The sequence below is a fragment of the Panicum hallii genome, chromosome 2, assembly GCF_002211085.1.
Source record: "Panicum hallii strain FIL2 chromosome 2, PHallii_v3.1, whole genome shotgun sequence".
NCBI lineage: Eukaryota > Viridiplantae > Streptophyta > Magnoliopsida > Poales > Poaceae > Panicum > Panicum hallii.
In genome coordinates this window covers 49,234,077-49,252,071 of record NC_038043.1, presented here as the reverse complement: position 1 = coordinate 49,252,071, position 17,995 = coordinate 49,234,077, and the positions used below count along the sequence as shown (strand labels likewise).

The window sequence follows — 17,995 nt, the reverse complement described above, 5'->3', positions numbered from 1 at the left end:
AGTGTCCGGCGCCGTGCAGCGGGATGTGCAGGAGCGTCGTGTGCGTCAACTGTCCATCGGTCAGGACCTCATCAGGACACGCATCGCAGTGTAATCTGGCCGCTTGAGACCTGTGGGCCCCAGCGGGCCCCACGCGCCGCGTGGGCCGTGCGACCCTCCACCTGCTTCTCTCCCTCCTCCGCTCCACGGTGCAGCATATATTGGCGAGAGAGAGGCAGGCAGGCAGCGCTCCCAACCACTCCCACCACTGTTCCTCTCCTCTCTCGAGCTGGGAGATGTCATCCTAAACTCCAAAGCAGCGGAGGGAAGAGGCGGAGGGGAAAGCAACAAGCGGTAGGGCTCGCCTCCTCCTGTCCTCCCTCGCGTAAATTCCTCGGCGTTTTCCCTCGGTTCATCATCTTGCGGGCGCTGTTTTTAATCGATTCCCGGAGGTCTGCTGCGTTCCCCTTGTTGTTTCCGAGCGTTTGTTGGTTGGCTGGCTGGCTCGCGGATTGCCATCTGCTCTCCGATTCCAAGCGCGGCTGCTAGTCAAGCCAGTTGCCTTTCCCCAATCTCTCTCTTTCTACCTGTTCCTCGTTTGAGCTCTTGGCACAGGGTCTGATTTCTTCCTTGCCTTGTTTCGTGTGCGTGTGAGTGCAACTCGTTTGTCATCTCCCTCGATCGCTTTGTTCGTTTGCTCACGGAAGGGATGGGAGTTTATTTGGTTTGGTGTGTGTCCCGTGACGCACGTACGCACAGATTTATCGATCCGTTGCTGCTAGCTTACAGCTAAATCCTGGTCATATTTATCTCCATCTCACACGGCTGTCTTCTCTGTTTTCGTTCTCTTCTTGCTCCGCTCTTTGTCCAGATCATCCAGAAGACGCCGGGAGCGAGAGGCGGAAAGATACACGGCGCCTGCGTGCCATGTCGCCTCTCTGTGACCTGGACTGGTCGTCGGTCACCTGAGAGTAGAGTCCGACGAGGGGGGTAGCTGCCAGTTTGCGCAACCTGCTGCTGAGTGAGTCAAAGGGGGCAAGAAGGAAGCCAGGGAGGGTAAGTGTGTTTTGCGGCCGCCGAGGCCGTGTTGTCTGTTTTCTTCTTCCGATGGCGGCCGCCTCGTCCGCGCCCTTCTTCGGGCTCGGCGACACCCAGATGCAGCCACAGGGCCCCTCTCTGCAGCAAAACTCCGCGGCCGCCGCTCCCGGCGCCGCCGCCGCGCCGCCCAAGAAGAAGAGGAACCAGCCCGGCAATCCAAGCAAGTCTCCCCTAACCCTAGCTACCACTCTGATGATATATAAGATTGATGATCATGAGCTTGTTGATTCGTTCGATCCGATGATTAATTTCATGTGTTGTCTGATGATTTGATTTCCTGCGCCGTCTGATGCGTCGATCGTGCGTGCGCGCATGCAGACCCCGACGCGGAGGTGATCGCGCTGTCGCCGCGGACGCTGCTGGCGACGAACCGGTTCGTGTGCGAGGTGTGCAACAAGGGGTTCCAGCGCGAGCAGAACCTGCAGCTCCACCGGCGCGGCCACAACCTGCCGTGGAAGCTGAAGCAGAAGAACCCCAAGGAGGCCCGGCGGCGGGTGTACCTGTGCCCGGAGCCGACGTGCGTGCACCACGACCCGTCCCGGGCGCTGGGCGACCTCACCGGGATCAAGAAGCACTACTGCCGCAAGCACGGCGAGAAGAAGTGGAAGTGCGACAAGTGCAACAAGCGCTACGCCGTGCAGTCGGACTGGAAGGCGCACTCCAAGACCTGCGGCACCCGCGAGTACCGCTGCGACTGCGGCACGCTCTTCTCCAGGTCCGTTCCGATGATCCTCTCCGTCCATCCTCCCCGGCCGGCCGGCCGGACAATCCGTTGCTGTTTGTTCCTCGATGTGTCGACAAGATCGGTTTCTTTCTCCTCGAACCAGCACACGCGCGCACGCGTGCAGATGGCTGGATTCTAGCTATAGGTTGTTTGCCGTTTCTTCCCCCCATTTCTTTATGGGTTGTCTCGCATGATTGTGCCATGATGAATCGGTCCGTTGGTGATGAGGAGAGCTAGGTTGTGGCTGTCAGTTGCAGTGAAGGTGCGTGTTGTGCGCGTTGCTTGCTGGTGTAGGATTCCTGGGCAAGGGGGCGGCGGGCCGCAGGCTGCTGGAGATAGCAGATAGGGAGAGCCGGAGAGGAGAGAGAGAGTAGGGGGAGAGCGCAAGCTCCCACCTGAATGCTGTTGTCGGGAGGGGACTGGAGATATGCGCGCAGCACACTTCCTGACATGGTCATTTGAGGGCAGTTTCTCTCCTTTTTCACATCGGAATCCACGCCCTGCTCTCTCTCTCTCTCTCTGCAGACCTGCATCCCTACCTGTTTCACGTGACGGCATTGCCCTCCCGCAAGCAGCCACGCGGCCAGCAGGTTTCCTTCCTTCTCATCTGATGCATGGCGACTCGCCGGAACGGGGGCGCGCACGCGCTCGGCGCTCCGCTCCGGTGCCGGCTGGCTATGACCCCTCCGGCCGGCTGGCTCCGGTTAATCGGCTCCATTTCGCTCGTTCTTACGTGTCCCAGGCCTGTATTTGTCAGTTGTCTGTACTGCAGCTGGTGTATGTGCATCTTCTTCTGTTTCTCTTGGTGTGTAGTGCATAGCCAGCTAGCTGCGTTAGAATGGAGTACATGGCATCAAGTGGACTGATTTCTGTGTTAGGCCTTGAGAAAATCTTGGGCTGATTTCCTCATTTAATTCTGTGAAATTCAAGCACGTTTTGGACTGCACGACCCAGCACAGTTTGTACTCACCCGAACGTTGTGTTGGCAGAGGTGTGTGCTCATTGTACATGCATGCAGTGTTGCTCCAGCAATTATACAGTACACTTAAGAGTAGTCATCAGCACCTGACTCACTAATTAAATGTAGTAGCACGCATATACAGTACATATATTCTGCTCCATAAATAAGTAGCTTACCTGCTACTTGTAAAATTGTCACTTCATATATAAATACTGTATACTAGAGCAATGTTAATACATAGCTGGCTACTATATTGTAGAGTTACCATGCATGTCATCATCAAGAGCCATCATTAGTAATCACTGACATGATGGGTTGGCTATTAGGTTGGCCATCTTCTCTCTCACTCTCTCTTTCATCTGCATTTACATTGTTTGTTTCGTAGCTTCTTGTATGTAGAGTCTCGCTGTTGCATGAGAGCCCGCTTCTCTCATTTTTCCTTGATACCTTGACTCTCCTCCACATAGGCAAAGTGCCATGTAAGCAGACTATGAGCCCCTTACTATACTTTTGCTCCTATGCAGAGGTAGCCTTCCTGATATTAGTTAAGGGACTCGTATAGAGTAGAGCTTATTTTTACACATTCAAGATTTTGTGTCTGTATCTTAAATTACAGAAAAGGTTGTGCTGGATTGCTTATTCCTACTACCACTGTGTCTCTCCAGTACTCTCTAGCCTGAAACTCTGAACTACTATCTGTTGTCTTAGCTTCATGCATAAAGGACAGAGAGAATCTGAATCAAATTCGAGTGCCTGCAGTGCTGCACCCATCGCTTGCCACGGGGTTACAGAACATAGAGAACACCAAATATCTTGTTCTGCTTGTTGCTTGATTTTACAACTTAGCTGTATACCTATTTATATTTCTCACTGACAACAAGCAACGAACATGGTATTTTGTGGACTATTGAATGTTGCCACTTGCCTAGAGCAAAAACATCTATTTGTAAGCTCATACCAAAACAACATCAAAGATTCAAAGCTCCATTTGAGGGGGTATATCTTAGGATTTGATTTTATATCAATAGCACTGATAAACAGCGTGAATGTTTAGAATATGTCCAAGTTTTTTTAAAAAAAATAAATTTAAGATATCATCCTTGCAAAATTTGCTAAGTTCAAGCTGTAATCTTTTATATCTGTTCGTCAGAGAATATCTTTATTTTTTGACTTTTTCACGTACGCGTGCTGCAGGAGGGATAGCTTCATCACCCACCGTGCTTTCTGCGACGCGCTGGCTCGTGAGAGCGCGCAGATGCCTCCACTGGGTGCTGGCCTCTACGTCGGCACCGGCAGCATGAGCCTCGGGCTCTCCGGCGGCGCCGCCCAGATGCATGGCTTCGCAGACCAAGCCGGCCAGTCCTCTTCAGCAGCAGCGGCCGCTCAATTCGACCACATCATGCCACCGTCCTCGGGCCCCTCTTTGTTCCGTTCTCAGGCGTCGGCCTCGTCGTCGTCTTTCTTCCTCGGCGGCGGCGCTCCTACTCCCGCCCAGGACTTCTCCAACGACCCCCAGGGTGGACAGGGCTCGTCTCTACTTCACAGCAAGTCGTCCTTCCAAGGCCTGATGCAACTCCCCGAGCAGCAGCACCAGTCGGGCAGCAGCAACGCCAACGGTAATAACCTCCTGAACCTCGGCTTCTTCTCTGGCAACGGCGGCGGCGGCTCGGCCGGCGGCCAGGACGCGCGCCTTGTCGTCCAAGACCAATTCAACGGCAGCGGCGGCGGCGGCGGCAACGCCGATCACGGCAGCGTGATGGCGTCCATGGGAAGCCACCTCAGCTGCAGCAGCTTCCCCTACTCATCTCCATCGGCCGGCCTGGCGCAGAACTCGGCGACGGCGCTCCTGATGAAGGCGGCCCAGATGGGCTCGACGTCGAGCGCCCAGAACGGCCCCAGCGCGCTCCTCCGAGCCGCCGGCTTCAGCTCCGCCAGCGGCCAGGGGGCTAGCAGGGCCGCAGGAGAAGGGACGTCGTCGCACGAGGCGCACTTTCATGACCTCATCATGAACTCTCTGGCGGGAGGCGGCGGCGGCGGCGGCGGCGGCTTCTCCAGCGGCGCAGGGTTCGGGGCCGTGGACGACGGCAAGCTGAGCACGAGGGACTTCCTCGGCGTCGGCAGGGGCTCGATGGCGCCGCCCGGGCTCCACATCGGCGCACTGGACCCGGCCCAGATGAAGTGATCGATGTGATGAATAGGATCAGGGAATGAACAACAACAACAACAGCAACAAAACAAGGAGAAGATGCAAGAACCAAGAAGTCAATGAACAGACGGGCGCGTGCACGTGAAACCGAGCTTTCGCATGCATGGGATTGAAGGTGAGCTAATGAGGGATCGGAGAGACAAAGTGAACTTAATCTAGTTTTATTTTTCTCAAATTTCTGTGTTGATAGATGATGGTGCCATGCATGACATGGCTAGGGCTAGCTTCATGCAACTTAATTTCGTTGTTCCCGTACAATTTCGTTGAGTTTTCCAAGTGCTTAAACAGTTAAACTTTTGGCTGGAGTTCAATGGTGGTCTCCCCTGATGTCAAGTTCATCATGTGGAGGCCGGAGACCGGACCTGAATCCAAGCAGGATGTTTTGGACGTTTACTGCTTGTTGCGTCGTGCTCTCCTGGATACGCTAGCTAGCTGCTCCCGTGGCATGATGATGATGAGGATGATGTGGTGGTGAACTGGTGGTATTTCATGTTGGTTTCTTCTCTGGGTCGCGCTGCTTTCAAAGTTGAAAGGGGCCGGCGGTGCAGGACGCCGAACCGTAGGCAAAACTGTGGGCTTCGCTAGGTCGATCAGGACAGCGCAGGAAGCTACGACAAGCAGATCGACCAAAGCACGCATCCCAGTGCAGGCTGATGCTTGACTTGCTGTGCATCAGTTTTCTCTCTCAAGTCTCACATATAATAAGAGGGAAGGATTTACAGTGTGCATATATATATATATATATATAGGTGCTGTTTGGATCCAAGGGCAAATGGCAAAAGGGCAAATGGTAAAATTTTTGCTCCTGTCACATCAGATGTTTGGACGCTAATTAGAAGTATTAAATATAGTTTAATTAAAAAACTAATTATATAGATGAGGACTAAATGACGAGACGAATCTATTAAGCCTAATTAATCTATAATTAGCAAAATTACGGTAGCATTTGCCCTTTTGCACTTTGGGGTGTTTGGATCCAAAAGTAAAAAAAAAGTGCAAAAGAGCAAAAGTTTTGCACTTTCTCTTTCTCTTTCCATTGGATCCGAACAGGCCCATAGTAGGGCACATGGAAAGGTTGCTACGGAACATTTGGAAGTAGCCGGATGCTACACAACAAAGAGTGAAGGGTCTGACGAAGGATTGTCCACGTGTATAGAGAGAGAGAGAGAGAGGCATGCAAAGTCTGTGCAGGTCCAGGACTAGGCAGTCCCGCCGTTTCCAGCGTGCTACTGTTGCCACAGGCCACAGGGCGGCTTTCAATTGGAAACTGTTTGTGGCAATTGGGTATGAGTGTACAGTACAATCTTGTACTACATTGTTCTCTGTACTCCACTGTACAGAATGGTACATACAGTATAGCCAGTACAGGTAACTGTGAGTATGTCTGCATCTGACTAGTGTATTCGCTATAGACGAAACTGTAGCCTGTAGGGAAGCCGTCAGCGCAGCGCCAGGATGCACGTCATGACGTCAACAACTCGCCAAAAATTATCTCCGGAAGGATGAGCAACCTTACAATATCCTCTGTCCATACGTACCCTATACCACCTCATATTAGTTATTAGGATTACTTGTTAATGGGTTGAGTGAGCTCAATCAATTTTAATATTTTGGGCATATAATGTTCCTTAAAATCCCATTCCCTTTTTACTTTTCTCAAAAGCTTCTCACTTTCTAAAAAAATCGGCATGAGTAGTTGACAAGCAATGTACCCAAGTAAGCCTAGGAAGGGCCTGGAGAAAGGTGAGTATGATGAACTCCCTTTTTCGTGGTCGCTTGCGTCACGAACACAAGGTTTGGTTCACTTTAATCTTTTCTGACCTCAACGCAAGGTGTGCTTTTAGATTAGGGTAGCCAACAAAAACATCAACCAAAAAGTTTTGCAAGTGAAAACTGAAAATTACCCTTTCTTATTAACCAAACAGACAGACTTTTCCTTAAAAAATAGTGATGATATGGATCGAGTTAGGGATGATGAGGCACAACTTCACAAAAAGCGCACATATATATAGACCGATCATACCTTTTTTCTCCAAAAAATGATGTCCTGTACTCCTTTGTACCGAAGCTTTAACCAAGGGATGGTGCACAAGTCATCTCCTAGAAGCCCAAAATTTTGCTTAGAAATTTTTAAGAAACGGGTTTAAAAAGAACCAGGAGAAATTATATATATTTATGAGATAAAAATGATCAAAGAAAGGTTGAGTTGGTTTGTGAAAGCAGCTATTAGGACCATGATCCATCAGGAAAAAGAGTGTAGCTTACAGTATTAGGATCATGATCCATCAGAAAAAGGAATGTAGCTTACAGTAGTTGATAAGGTTACTTGTGGTGGGATCTGACCACCCAAATTCGAATCATCAACTCGGCACAGGTGCTCGTGCTCGTATTTTTATGGATTTATTCCAGACTTTAACCTGCTGTATTCTTTTAGTCGTTTTACGTACGTACCCATCTCGAGATCCATCAGCTTATTCTCTCAAAGGTACTTGAGAAGTAGGATTGCGTGGGTATATCCATAGAGATGAGTGTGCGTGCGTGTTATCAGCGTCCGTGTACCATGACCCATCAACTGGTAGAAAAAATCTCTTTTCCGGAATGACAACCCGCGTGTCGTGTATGGTAACGACCCGGACGCAACACGCCGTCGACGACAAGTAGCCGAATCACGCTGGTGTCGCGCGCGGTTGCGCGTACCATCCAGCGTTCCCGTGGTGATACCAGCTGACGACCTACCGCTTCGTCCTCTTGCCAAAGTCTCGACACGACTGGCTGTTGCCGGCCGTCCTTTTCCCTGTGGCCTCCCTGACCGTGAGCGGTGAGCGCAAACTGTCGTGTCCTCCCCTATCGAGCCGTCCGTGGCCTCGTGGAAAGTCGAGCCCCAGCAAGGCGCTGGCGCCCCAGCGGCCCTGCCGATCGAGCAGGTCGCTGCTATCGTTGAGCCTGCCCTGCCGCTGCGCCGAGCGGCCGAGGCAGAAGAGGCGGAAGCCGACGCACCTTCGCCTTGCTTGTTCGGTAAAGGAAAAAAAGAAAGTGGCCGGCGATTCAGCGGCCGCAGAGCTTTGTTTCCCCGTGGAGTTTTCTAGCACTGTTCCTGGATTCTCGCACAGTTACACGACACGCTGACCCGACACTGGTCTCGATCTGCATGCATGCATGGCCATGGTCCATGGATGAAAACTAGATAGGGTTCCGGGCTTCCGGCCGTCGGAGAATATGCTATAGCTGCGTGTGTACCGATCTGCCGGCGGCGTATTCACACAATCACACAGGGGCTCCACGACGTCCTACCGTACTGACGCTGCATGATACGAAACTATTGACCTTCTATCTGTGTGCATGTCACGCTGGCACGAATCACTAGTCACGTTCGGCTGGGTCCTTGCAGTTACTACGTTTTTACCGCGACCGAACCGACGGCGGCGGCGGCAGGGGTAGGTCCGTGCGCGGGCGAAGCGTCCGTGTCTTTTCTGCCGCCAGCTTTCGCCTTGACCCTCCCTTAGTCCCTTCCCTGCCGCGGCGCCGATCTGCAGCCTTTGCGTGCGTAAGCAAGCAGCAGCGAAAGGCTCGGGAAAGAGATCCGCGCTAGCTGCTCTGCTGCGCGTACTACAGGCATGCACACGTCCTCTGCCGCCGCGGCCGATGCTTTGTTCAAAGCCCCGGGACAAAACCAAGTACTTGGCGCCGCGCGCTAGCTACTCTCTCCGAATTTTTGGCCGCCGGCGACGGCGCCGCCCACGGCCGGCTTGGCGGCTTGCCGTCCCATCGGAATCTCCGGCCGGGATCCCGCCGTCTGCTGCCCGCCACATCCATCCATCGATTGATCGGAAATGAAGTCACACATGCGCCTGACGAACGCGCATGCTCCCGGAAAAGGGGATTTCCGGCTAGACCCCTGCCGGCCGGCCATCCGGCGAGAGGTGCCGCTCGGGCGAGCGCGCGCGCATGGACGGTCGCGGCGCGACGGAGGCGCCTGTTGTTTCGGCGAGCGAGTGTTGGCAGGCTCGGGTCCGTGCGCAGCAGCGCATCCATCGCATTCACATGCACACGGGAGGGCCGATAGATGGGGCTAGCTTGTCTCTGGCGTTGGTCGGGCGCCGTTGGCGCCTTGCACGGGGAGGCATTAGCCGGGTACGCTCTGGGCACGCGCTTGCGCAGGTCGTGGTCGTCTGCCGTCTGCCCGTCTGCCTCAGCGCGGGGGCTCAGGCCGTCACAGGCTGCTGGCTGCTCTCGCTCTCGCTATCGCTGCCGGGGCGATGGAGCTGTTGGCTTGCACGCAGGACGGATCTGCATCGTACCGCGGGGTTCGATATGATATTCCGATCGAACGATTGATTGATTGGTGGTACTGGGATGAGTTTAGTCAAAATAAATGGCGATTTGATTGGCCGGAACAAGGCTACTATGATGTGGAAGCTCGAAATGGCCTTGAAAGTTTGTAAAAAGTTTCTGAACTTGTTCTCATGAACCCTGTCCTGCACTCTTATCCAGACACAAGGCAGGGCATTGCGAGCTCTCTAGCTTTCGTTCTTCACCAGGACGCAAGAATTGCATTAGAAAACATACACGATTCTAGTAAGCATTATTAGCTTGCATTCCACCTCAGTTTGTTGCGCTAGCTTGTAGTCATCTGTTAAAAACAGTTGCTCCACAGGAAAATAATAAGAGTTTTCGCAAAAATAAATAAGAGAGAGAAAAAGTTAAAGTTTCGGTACGGCGGCGTATGACACGGTTGGGAAGGAACTTGGAAGCGAATGCGATTAGATGGGCCTCAATTCTAGTGTAGTTTCTGGGCCAAACTGTTTCATTTCCAAATCTGTTTGGGTTCTGTCAATCTTGGACTCATTTGATGGACGGATAAGCTATGGGCCAGCAAACGAAATGGGCTCGATCGGATTCTCAGGCCAGCCCAATACTACCATACGGATTTATGATGTTGTGTTCTTACATCCGCTTAGTACTCGGATAGTACTCTGCCACGCTTGGTTATTACCATTTTCCTCTCAATAAAGTTTAACTTGGTTACCATTTAATTCCATGTGAAAAAGATGGCATCATGAACTTTCTTTTCCCAGGTTGAGTGTCTTTTAATTTCTTAATCAAAGTACAGACATGTAAAGCTAAAGTTGTGCACTGGTAAGAAGTCACTGCAAATGGTTTTCTTGTCAACAGACACGCCACTCTTTCATCGAAAAAATAATTAGGCATAAATACAATGAAGTATCATAACCTTTTCACATGGAATGCTCACATCCATAGGATATATCATAGGTATACATATAACAACAAGAAGAATAGTGTTACCAATTTACTTGAAATTCAACATTTGGAGTCCATAGCTGTTACATTTCAATACATAGTTTTTAAATTCAACATTAAAATGCATAATTCTCAATAGCTAAGATAAAGAATTCAGCTTCAATGTTTACATAAAGTAAGTTGAAATCTGAGGTCATTTGTGAAATTACCAATTCTGTTAAGCAGAGTTAGGAACTGATTTTTGGATTTGAAGCTTGTTTTGTGTTATGTAATGCAAAAGATAATGAATAATTTGCATATGCAAAGAGCGGTACATGGGAAGGACTAAGAGGGAGCACCTGTGAAATTCAATTTCCTAGGCATGCACTAGGATATGTACTCGCTCACACGATATTGTTGTGATGATGCTACATTTATAATAGTGGGCCCCAACAACAAACTTCTTATACCCTTGTCTTAACACCCCCGCCCCCAATCTTGTCTCTCTTGTGAGTTTTTTTTCTCCCATAGATCTTGATCTTGGGGCACAACAGTAAGAGATTAGGGGTGGTGAGATGGGATATCAGGATGGGTGTGGCAAGTTCCACACATCCTAGAGTGAAGAAGGAGGGCGTGTCTGAACATAACCTCTTGGATGCAGAGGCACCAGGATGGGGTCTTAGTGAGGCAACAAGCCGAGATCCCAAAGGGCCAGTGTCGAGCTGGGATCTCAACAAGGCGGCTAGATGGTATCCGGGGGAGGAAGCAAGCTGGGATCCTAAAGCGGCGATGATGAGTGGGATCTTGATGAGGCGGCGAGATGGGATCTCGCCGAGGGAACAAACTGAGAGCCCAAAGCAGCAACGATGAGCAAGTATCTTGAGGAGACAGTAGGATGGGATTTCAGTGATGGAGCAAGCCAAGAGCTCAAAGTAGCATCAGTGAGTGGGGATCTCAAGGAGGTGGTGCCATGGATTCTTGGAGAGGGAGCAGACCAAGAGCTTGAAGCGGTAGTGGAGAGTGGGTACCTTGAGGAGGCAACGGCATGGGATCTCACCAAGGGAGCACGCCGAGAGCCCATAGTGCCAGCGGTGAGCTGGAATCTCGATAAGGTGGTGGGATGGGATCTCGGTGATGGAGAAAGCCGAAAACCTGATGGAACAACGGTGAGTTGAGATCTGGATAAGGCGATGGAATGGTATCCCAACAAGACAATATCAAGCTGGGATCTTGGTGAGGCAACAAACCAAGAGTCTGGAGTAGCAATAGCAAGATGGGATCTTGATGAGGCGGTAGGATTGGATCTCGATGAGGCAACAAGGCGAGAGCCTAATTTAGTGGTGACACAACAAGAACTACTGCGGCTTTATATGAGTTCTTCCTCTCTTTCTTCTCTTTTTTTATATTGAGATCACCTAGACATTTAGGAAAAGAATTCGTAAGCCTTATTTTTCAAAAAGAAAACATTTGAGAGACAATTTTGGACTACCTATTTGAAAGAATATTTCATAGAAAAAAGTTTTGCAAAATCATTCAAAGAAGTTTTTGAAAAATGTTGTTTTTGACAAGATATTTTTGTGAAAGCTTTTCGAAAATATTTTTATTAAGGTTTTCGAGATGTAATGACTTTCTTCTTTTGCAAAACGCTAATGCTCACTTGCATGAATGGTTGTGAAAATCTCAATTGCGTGGCACAATTTTATGACTTTAAGTTTTGTATTGAGATGTCTGGCTCTAAATAGTCAATATAACATTTCTATAATTGTGAAGTTTAAGATCCTATGTCTTTGGTTCTAGTTAAAGACCTCCAATCCAATTTTAGAATTTGTGATATTTGCTCTTGCATGCGCATCCACTCGCCCTATGAACAAAGTAGCTCTCAATTGTGGTGCCTTTTATCTTTGTGATACTCAATTACTCGTACCTGCCAAACGTACATATATGAGTCGACATGGCTATCATAGTTTGAGAGGTTTCTGTACTTCTGTTAGGTAGTGTTTGGATTGAGGGATGAAAGGGGTTGGGACGGATCCAACCCATATGGACCCATGTTTAGATGGAGATAAAGGTGGATTGGATTCATCCCTCGAGGAAATATTCCACGCAGATCCCAGGTTGAATCCAATCCCCTCAAAACGAGGGGACGGGTCGACCCACTTCAGCCCCGTTTCGCTCCGTCTACCGACTGTCACATGGCCGCAAGATAGGGACGGACGGCGGAGGTGACCGGAGCGGCATGGCCAGCACGGGGGTGTGCAGAGGCACCATAGCGCCCGGTGCGGAGGTGGGTGGAGGCGCTGCAGTGCGTGGGGCATGTGGAGGCGCACCGGCGGGCGGCAAGTGAGCGGGTGGAGGTGAGCCGGCGGCCAACCTAGGGGCGGGCGTTGAGGCGGCTGTCGGCGTGCCGGTGGTGCAGGGCGGCTGGCGTGGGGCGGGCAGATCTGAGCGTCGGCGCGGGGGCGTGGGCGGGGGAGGTCGGCACTAGGCGGGCGGTTGAGGCCAGCGCCGGCGCGGGGTGTGCGGAGGAGGCCGGCGTCGATGAGGGCGGAGGGAGCCGATTGCCGGCGAGGGCGGGCGGAGCAAGCCGGCACCGGTTGGGTGGGGCCGAGCACCGGCGGGGGCGGGCGGAGGAGGCCGCCACAGCAGGGGCGAGCTCGGTGAAGTTCGACGAGGAAGAAAATGATTAAAGGACGGAAGAGAGAAAAATTAGAGTGGATGATAAATGGATCCCATAGATAACTGTTTTAACCGTGTCAAAATGATACCATCCCATTTGTGTAAAACCCTCCAACCAATTGGGTTCATCCAATCCTCTAAACCAAACAAAAAATTGGGTTCAACCCAACCCAGAAAATAGGAATGGATCCAATCCATCTCCAAACAAAAATACTATTGACGTTGCTTGATGATGACGAGGGATAAAATTTTGCGGGTAAAAAAAGTTTCGTTTGGAAATATGACACGAGACAAAGACTGTAAATGATTAGGGATAATCCGTCGTACTGTTGTGAAAATGCCGGGCCGGTATCTTTACCGGGCTGAGCTTGAGCAGGCAATGTGGGTCCGAAATGAAAGCCCCATATAATATTTTGCTGTGAGCTTGGGCCGGAAATGGACACGGATTTTGCCGAACCCAGCCCAGTTTCTTCCAGGTCCGGTAACCTGGTGCGACTCCGGGCGTTGTGTACTCGGCGATGCCTACGGAGCGAGGCAGACGCCTTCTCCCCCCTCATCAGTCATCTCCTTCCCCCTCCTCATCTCCTCCCTCCCCCGCCTCCCCCATCTCGCCATACACTTCTCCACTCCTCCGATCACCAGCTGCCTCCACCTCGTCTTCGATCCCCTCCGATCCAATCCGGTACGTGCCTCGATCCATCGCCCGATTATCCCCTCCGGCGATACCAGATCGGATCAAGGCTTCGCGACCATCTGATCCTACGACTAGGCGCATAGGAGTTTTTTTATTGGTTCTTGATTCGTCGAGGCTTTACGATTCTTACAATACATTTTTTTCTGAATTTTCCAGGTTTTTTCCTTGATTCGGTGCGCAGGAGCCTGGTCAGTCCAATCCGTCCGCGGAGAATTTTTCTTTATTTTCGCTCGCATCGTGTCGGTTTTCCAAAGGATTTCCTGTTGGTTTGGTGAAATAAAAGCAGCTTTCTTGATGTCTACTATCGCGACCCCGCCGCCCCCGTCGGCGGCGCAGGAGAAAGCCGCCAGCCGGAATAAGCGCAAGTACCGTGCCGAGCCGCCATCTTCCGAGTTGGGCCCATTCGGGCTGGAGTACCCACTGACGGCGGACTGCGTAGGGTTCGAGTTTATGTCGCCCGAGAAGGCTGCCATGGCAGCGGCGGCGGACCTCGACCTCATCCCAAGCACCTGCGAAACCTGTAAGGATATCCACCCTACTGCAGAGGAAATATTAGAGTGCCAGCGATATGTGAATTGGAGTGACCCAAATGAGATGCAGCTGGAGGAGATCCTTCTCAAGAGCCTGGACACTACCTTCGACAATGCTGTCAGTCTGATCACCACAATGGGCTACTCTGAGGCGGCTGCACGCGCTGCTGTTGTGCGGGCAGCTGCTCAGTACAACTGGAGGGAGAGCCTTGCTGGGTTTGGAGAGTCTGCGGTTGAGGTTCTCAAGACTGAAGGAGACATGTTGCCAAGGGAGGGTGCCTCCGTTGAAGACATGAGGAAGATTGAGCAGGCTGTGCTTGGTAGCATGGTTGCTGTAGTAAATGAGGCTCAGCCATTCTACACCACAGGCGATGTAATGTTTTGCTTGCTTATGTCGGACATGAATGTTGCAAATGCCTGTGCCATGGACTACAGTCCTGCTTCCCTACCAGCAGTGGGTTCTCAAGTTATTGCCCAACCAGTTATGGGAAACTATGAACCTGGCTCAGGTTCTGATCTATCAGTTTCTATTACCAACCCGCAGACTGGTGTTACTTTCCGCGGAAAGCTTACCCCGGTACCACCCAGCTCTTATGGTGCTGTAAAAGCTGATTCATCGACGACACCAGCAAGTCTGAATTTATCGAGTAGCAAACCCTCTGTTCCAGGCAAGACGCCGTGTGTGATCCCAAATATTGAGCCAAAAGAATACCCTCTTCCTACCCGTGATCATTCAGAGGACCAACCATTTGTTGCTGCTGCGACACAATCTATGAAAAATGACAAGCCATCTCCTAGCAAGAGGGGGAGCTCTAAGAGGGACTCCTTGCATCGCCAGAAGTTGACAAGCTTTGATAAGAGCTCCCGAGCATTGGGTTCTAAAGGATCTCTTAGATCTGGCAAGTATAGCTCTTCGGGCAGTGTGGTATTGGACAGGAAATGCAGGTCATTTTCAGACTCTACCACTAGCAACTTGAAGGGCTCATCAAAAGTTGGCAAAGGGTTTGCTGCAAGCATAACGGCGCCAGAAGTATCAGTCGACCTTTCCTTTACTGGTACCCTTTCCTCTACTCCATTCGATGCCAAGGTGGTTAGTAACTCAAACCCAGCACCTGCTGCTAGCACAGATCTTTCATTGTCATTGCCCTCCTCAAGTGATGGTTTTGCTCCATCTTTGAATCATGATTCCAATGCTGAGGGTATGGACTCTAGTAGCAAAATTAATTTTTCTTATGATGAGGAACAAAAGGTCTGGATCCCACAAGATAAAAAGGATGAAATTGTCTTGATTCTTGTCCAGAGGCAGAAAGAATTGCAAGCACATATGCGGGACTGGACAGACTGGGCTCAGCAGAAAGTGATGCAAGTTGCTCACCGACTTGCAAAGGAGAAGGAAGAACTTCAGTCGCTTAGGAAAGAGAAGGAAGAGGCGGACCGCCTACAAGAAGAGAGGCACCATTCGGAAGAGAGTACTCGGAAAAAGCTTTTAGAGATGGAGTCTGCAATTTCTAGGGCAAATGCTCAGCTAGAGAAGGCAGATGCTTCTGCTCGTAGACGTGAGGCTGAAAATGCACAACTCATGTTACAGATGGAAGCGGCAAAGCGGCATGCAGCAGAGTCCGCAACAAATATTTCGGAGCTTTTAAAGAAGGATGAGAATAGTCGCAAAAGGTCTCAGCGTTGGGAATCTGAGAGAGCCCTGTTGCAAGAGGATCTTGCAGCACAAAAGAGCAGGCTATCTCGGGTTCAAGAACAACTTCAGCATGCTAAAGAGCAAAAGGATCAAGTGCAGGTACTAACTTCTTTATTTTTACCTCTCTGTAACATTATTTTAAACTGAAGCTAAATATATATTATACAATCATGCAACTTACATTCATTTTTTGATTCATGTCATTCCTGGAAATTTCTTCATTGCTACCATAGTTGACTCTATTAGGGTGCAAATGAATATTGTTGGGCCATTTCTTTTTCTTAGGCAGAAATGGTATATTTTATAAATGTGATGCAAGGTATCACTAAGAAACTTGTAAAACATATGGAAAACAGCGCACTATCTGTTGTGTTATGTGATTTTATTTTAGACTCAACGCTCCAGTATATTATGTAATAGATGCTGATGTTTTTGTGTCTTGTTTAGCATGTAAATGTTGTGATTGTGTTGGTAAGGTTTTGTTTTACACCTTTTTTTTGTGTGTTCTCACATTGAAGGGATTGTGGATGTTGAGAAGTTTACAGAATAAATGGTAATTGAACTGGCCTCCTAGCTACGAGCCTACGACTGCTCTAAGCACAGTTAGTTTTTCATGAGTAGGCTGCAAGCATTTGCATGCAGACTTTTCTGGAAGAAGTTTGGAGCTTTATTGGTGTTACATTATTCTTTCCCTTAAATTCTGGCTATTTTTCAAATGTTTAAAGCATTAGATGAAGTTGAGATATGATTGCATCTTTTATAGATGGAATCCGATAAGTTCCATAGTTTAAACCAGCACAACGACGCCGTTGCTTCAATAGCACCTCTGAGGCTTCTCCAACCATTTGTTGAGTATGCTGTAATGAAAACCTTCCTTCTTATACCCTGTATCTTTTCAGATGTTGTAATACAAATTAGGAAGACATGAAAAATAACTTGTACTTTGTTAGATAAGAAAGTCAAGGCAGTGATTAGTAGTGGAGAAGGTGGCTTCGCATAGACTGCTAGTAAATCTGGATTGATGTGTTCTACCCCATCCCTGAACAAGCTTTAAGAAAAAGGGATGTGTGTGCTTGCAGTATACTTTTCATTAGCTTCATGGTTTTTCAAAGTCATTTTGAATCGATTGCGCTTGCCATGTTTTCCGGAAATCAGAATTGAAAGATGATTAATACTCCGGATACTGGTTGTATGAAGTCTTGTTAAAGTTATAAGCTTGCTACTTGCTACATCTGCATAGTTCAGTTCAGTTTGATTCCCTCTACCTCACTTCCTTTTACTTTATGGCTTTCAGTCTTCACTGAGCTTGTATATATAATAGTCACATCATTGATCTTCTGTCTAATTTTCAATACTTGTAGACAAGGTGGAAACAAGAAGAGGCTGCAAAGGTTGAGGCAATTGCCCTTGTTACCTCAGAAAGGAAAGAGAGGGATCAAATCGAGACATCAGTGAGGTCAGAAGAGAATTTGCTGCATCTTAAAGCAGCGAATGATACACAAAGATACAAGAGTCAGATCCGTGCTCTTGAGCAGCAGATCATGCAGCTGAAGGTCTCTATGGACTCTTCAAAGGTTGCTGCCCCCAAGTGGGGAGCCGACAATAAAACCTACGCGTTGCATCTTTCTGAAGGGAGAAAGAACAGCAATGCCCAAATTTTGTCCAATATAGCAGTACCCCAAGATCTCGATTTTGATGATATACAGCGTGACCGGGAGTGCGTCATGTGCTTGAGTGAGGAGATGTCCGTGGTGTTTCTCCCTTGTGCCCACCAGGTGGTCTGCGCTAAATGCAGCGACCTCCATGAGAAGCAAGGGATGAAGGAGTGCCCTTCTTGCCGGACCCCCATCCAGCGTAGGGTGTGCGCCCGCTCCGCCGGTTGCTAGATTTCACATATACAATTTTGAGTTTACGTTTTTTTTTTCCACCTTGATTGCTCAACTTGAGTTGATGGAAGATTGGAGAGAATAATGAGGGGTGAGAGTGGTGAAACAGCGACAATAATACATCGTCAAACATCAATCAAGCCCCGTGGACAATGGGTAATAGTTGGGTTTGTTATATGGATATACCGGCTGCTTCTGAATGTTTTGGTTTTGCTGCATACCAAGTGCTATTTGCTTTTCATTTGCTGGCAAAAGGAAAAAGAAAAAGAAAAGGAAACACTACAATCTGTATGATTCCTGGCACCAAACC

General features: G+C 49.6%; 2 protein-coding genes across 3 annotated transcripts; both read left to right on the top strand.

The window, feature by feature from the left end:
* Nucleotides 1–180: 180 nt before the first annotated feature.
* LOC112880607 (protein indeterminate-domain 4, chloroplastic-like) lies at nt 181–5,359 on the top strand. Its single transcript, XM_025945323.1, has 4 exons — nt 181–333; nt 851–1,237; nt 1,396–1,792; nt 3,957–5,359. The coding sequence occupies exons 2-4, from the start codon at nt 1,087–1,089 to the stop codon at nt 4,942–4,944; spliced, it is 1,536 nt and encodes a 511-aa protein (XP_025801108.1). The 5' UTR covers nt 181–333; nt 851–1,086; the 3' UTR covers nt 4,945–5,359.
* An 8,054-nt stretch (nt 5,360–13,413) lies between these two features.
* On the top strand, nt 13,414–17,903 carry LOC112880755 (putative E3 ubiquitin-protein ligase RF298). Of its 2 annotated transcripts, none has more exons than XM_025945510.1 (3): nt 13,414–13,564; nt 13,733–15,898; nt 17,161–17,903. In XM_025945510.1, exons 2-3 carry the CDS (start codon nt 13,871–13,873, stop codon nt 17,683–17,685), a joined length of 2,553 nt encoding a protein of 850 aa, XP_025801295.1. In that variant the 5' UTR covers nt 13,414–13,564; nt 13,733–13,870; the 3' UTR covers nt 17,686–17,903. The 2 variants fall into 2 exon arrangements, with proteins under 2 accessions (XP_025801295.1, XP_025801296.1); XM_025945511.1 differs by lacking the exon at nt 13,414–13,564 and having other exon boundaries at nt 13,959–14,096; nt 14,177–15,898.
* Nucleotides 17,904–17,995: the final 92 nt, after the last annotated feature.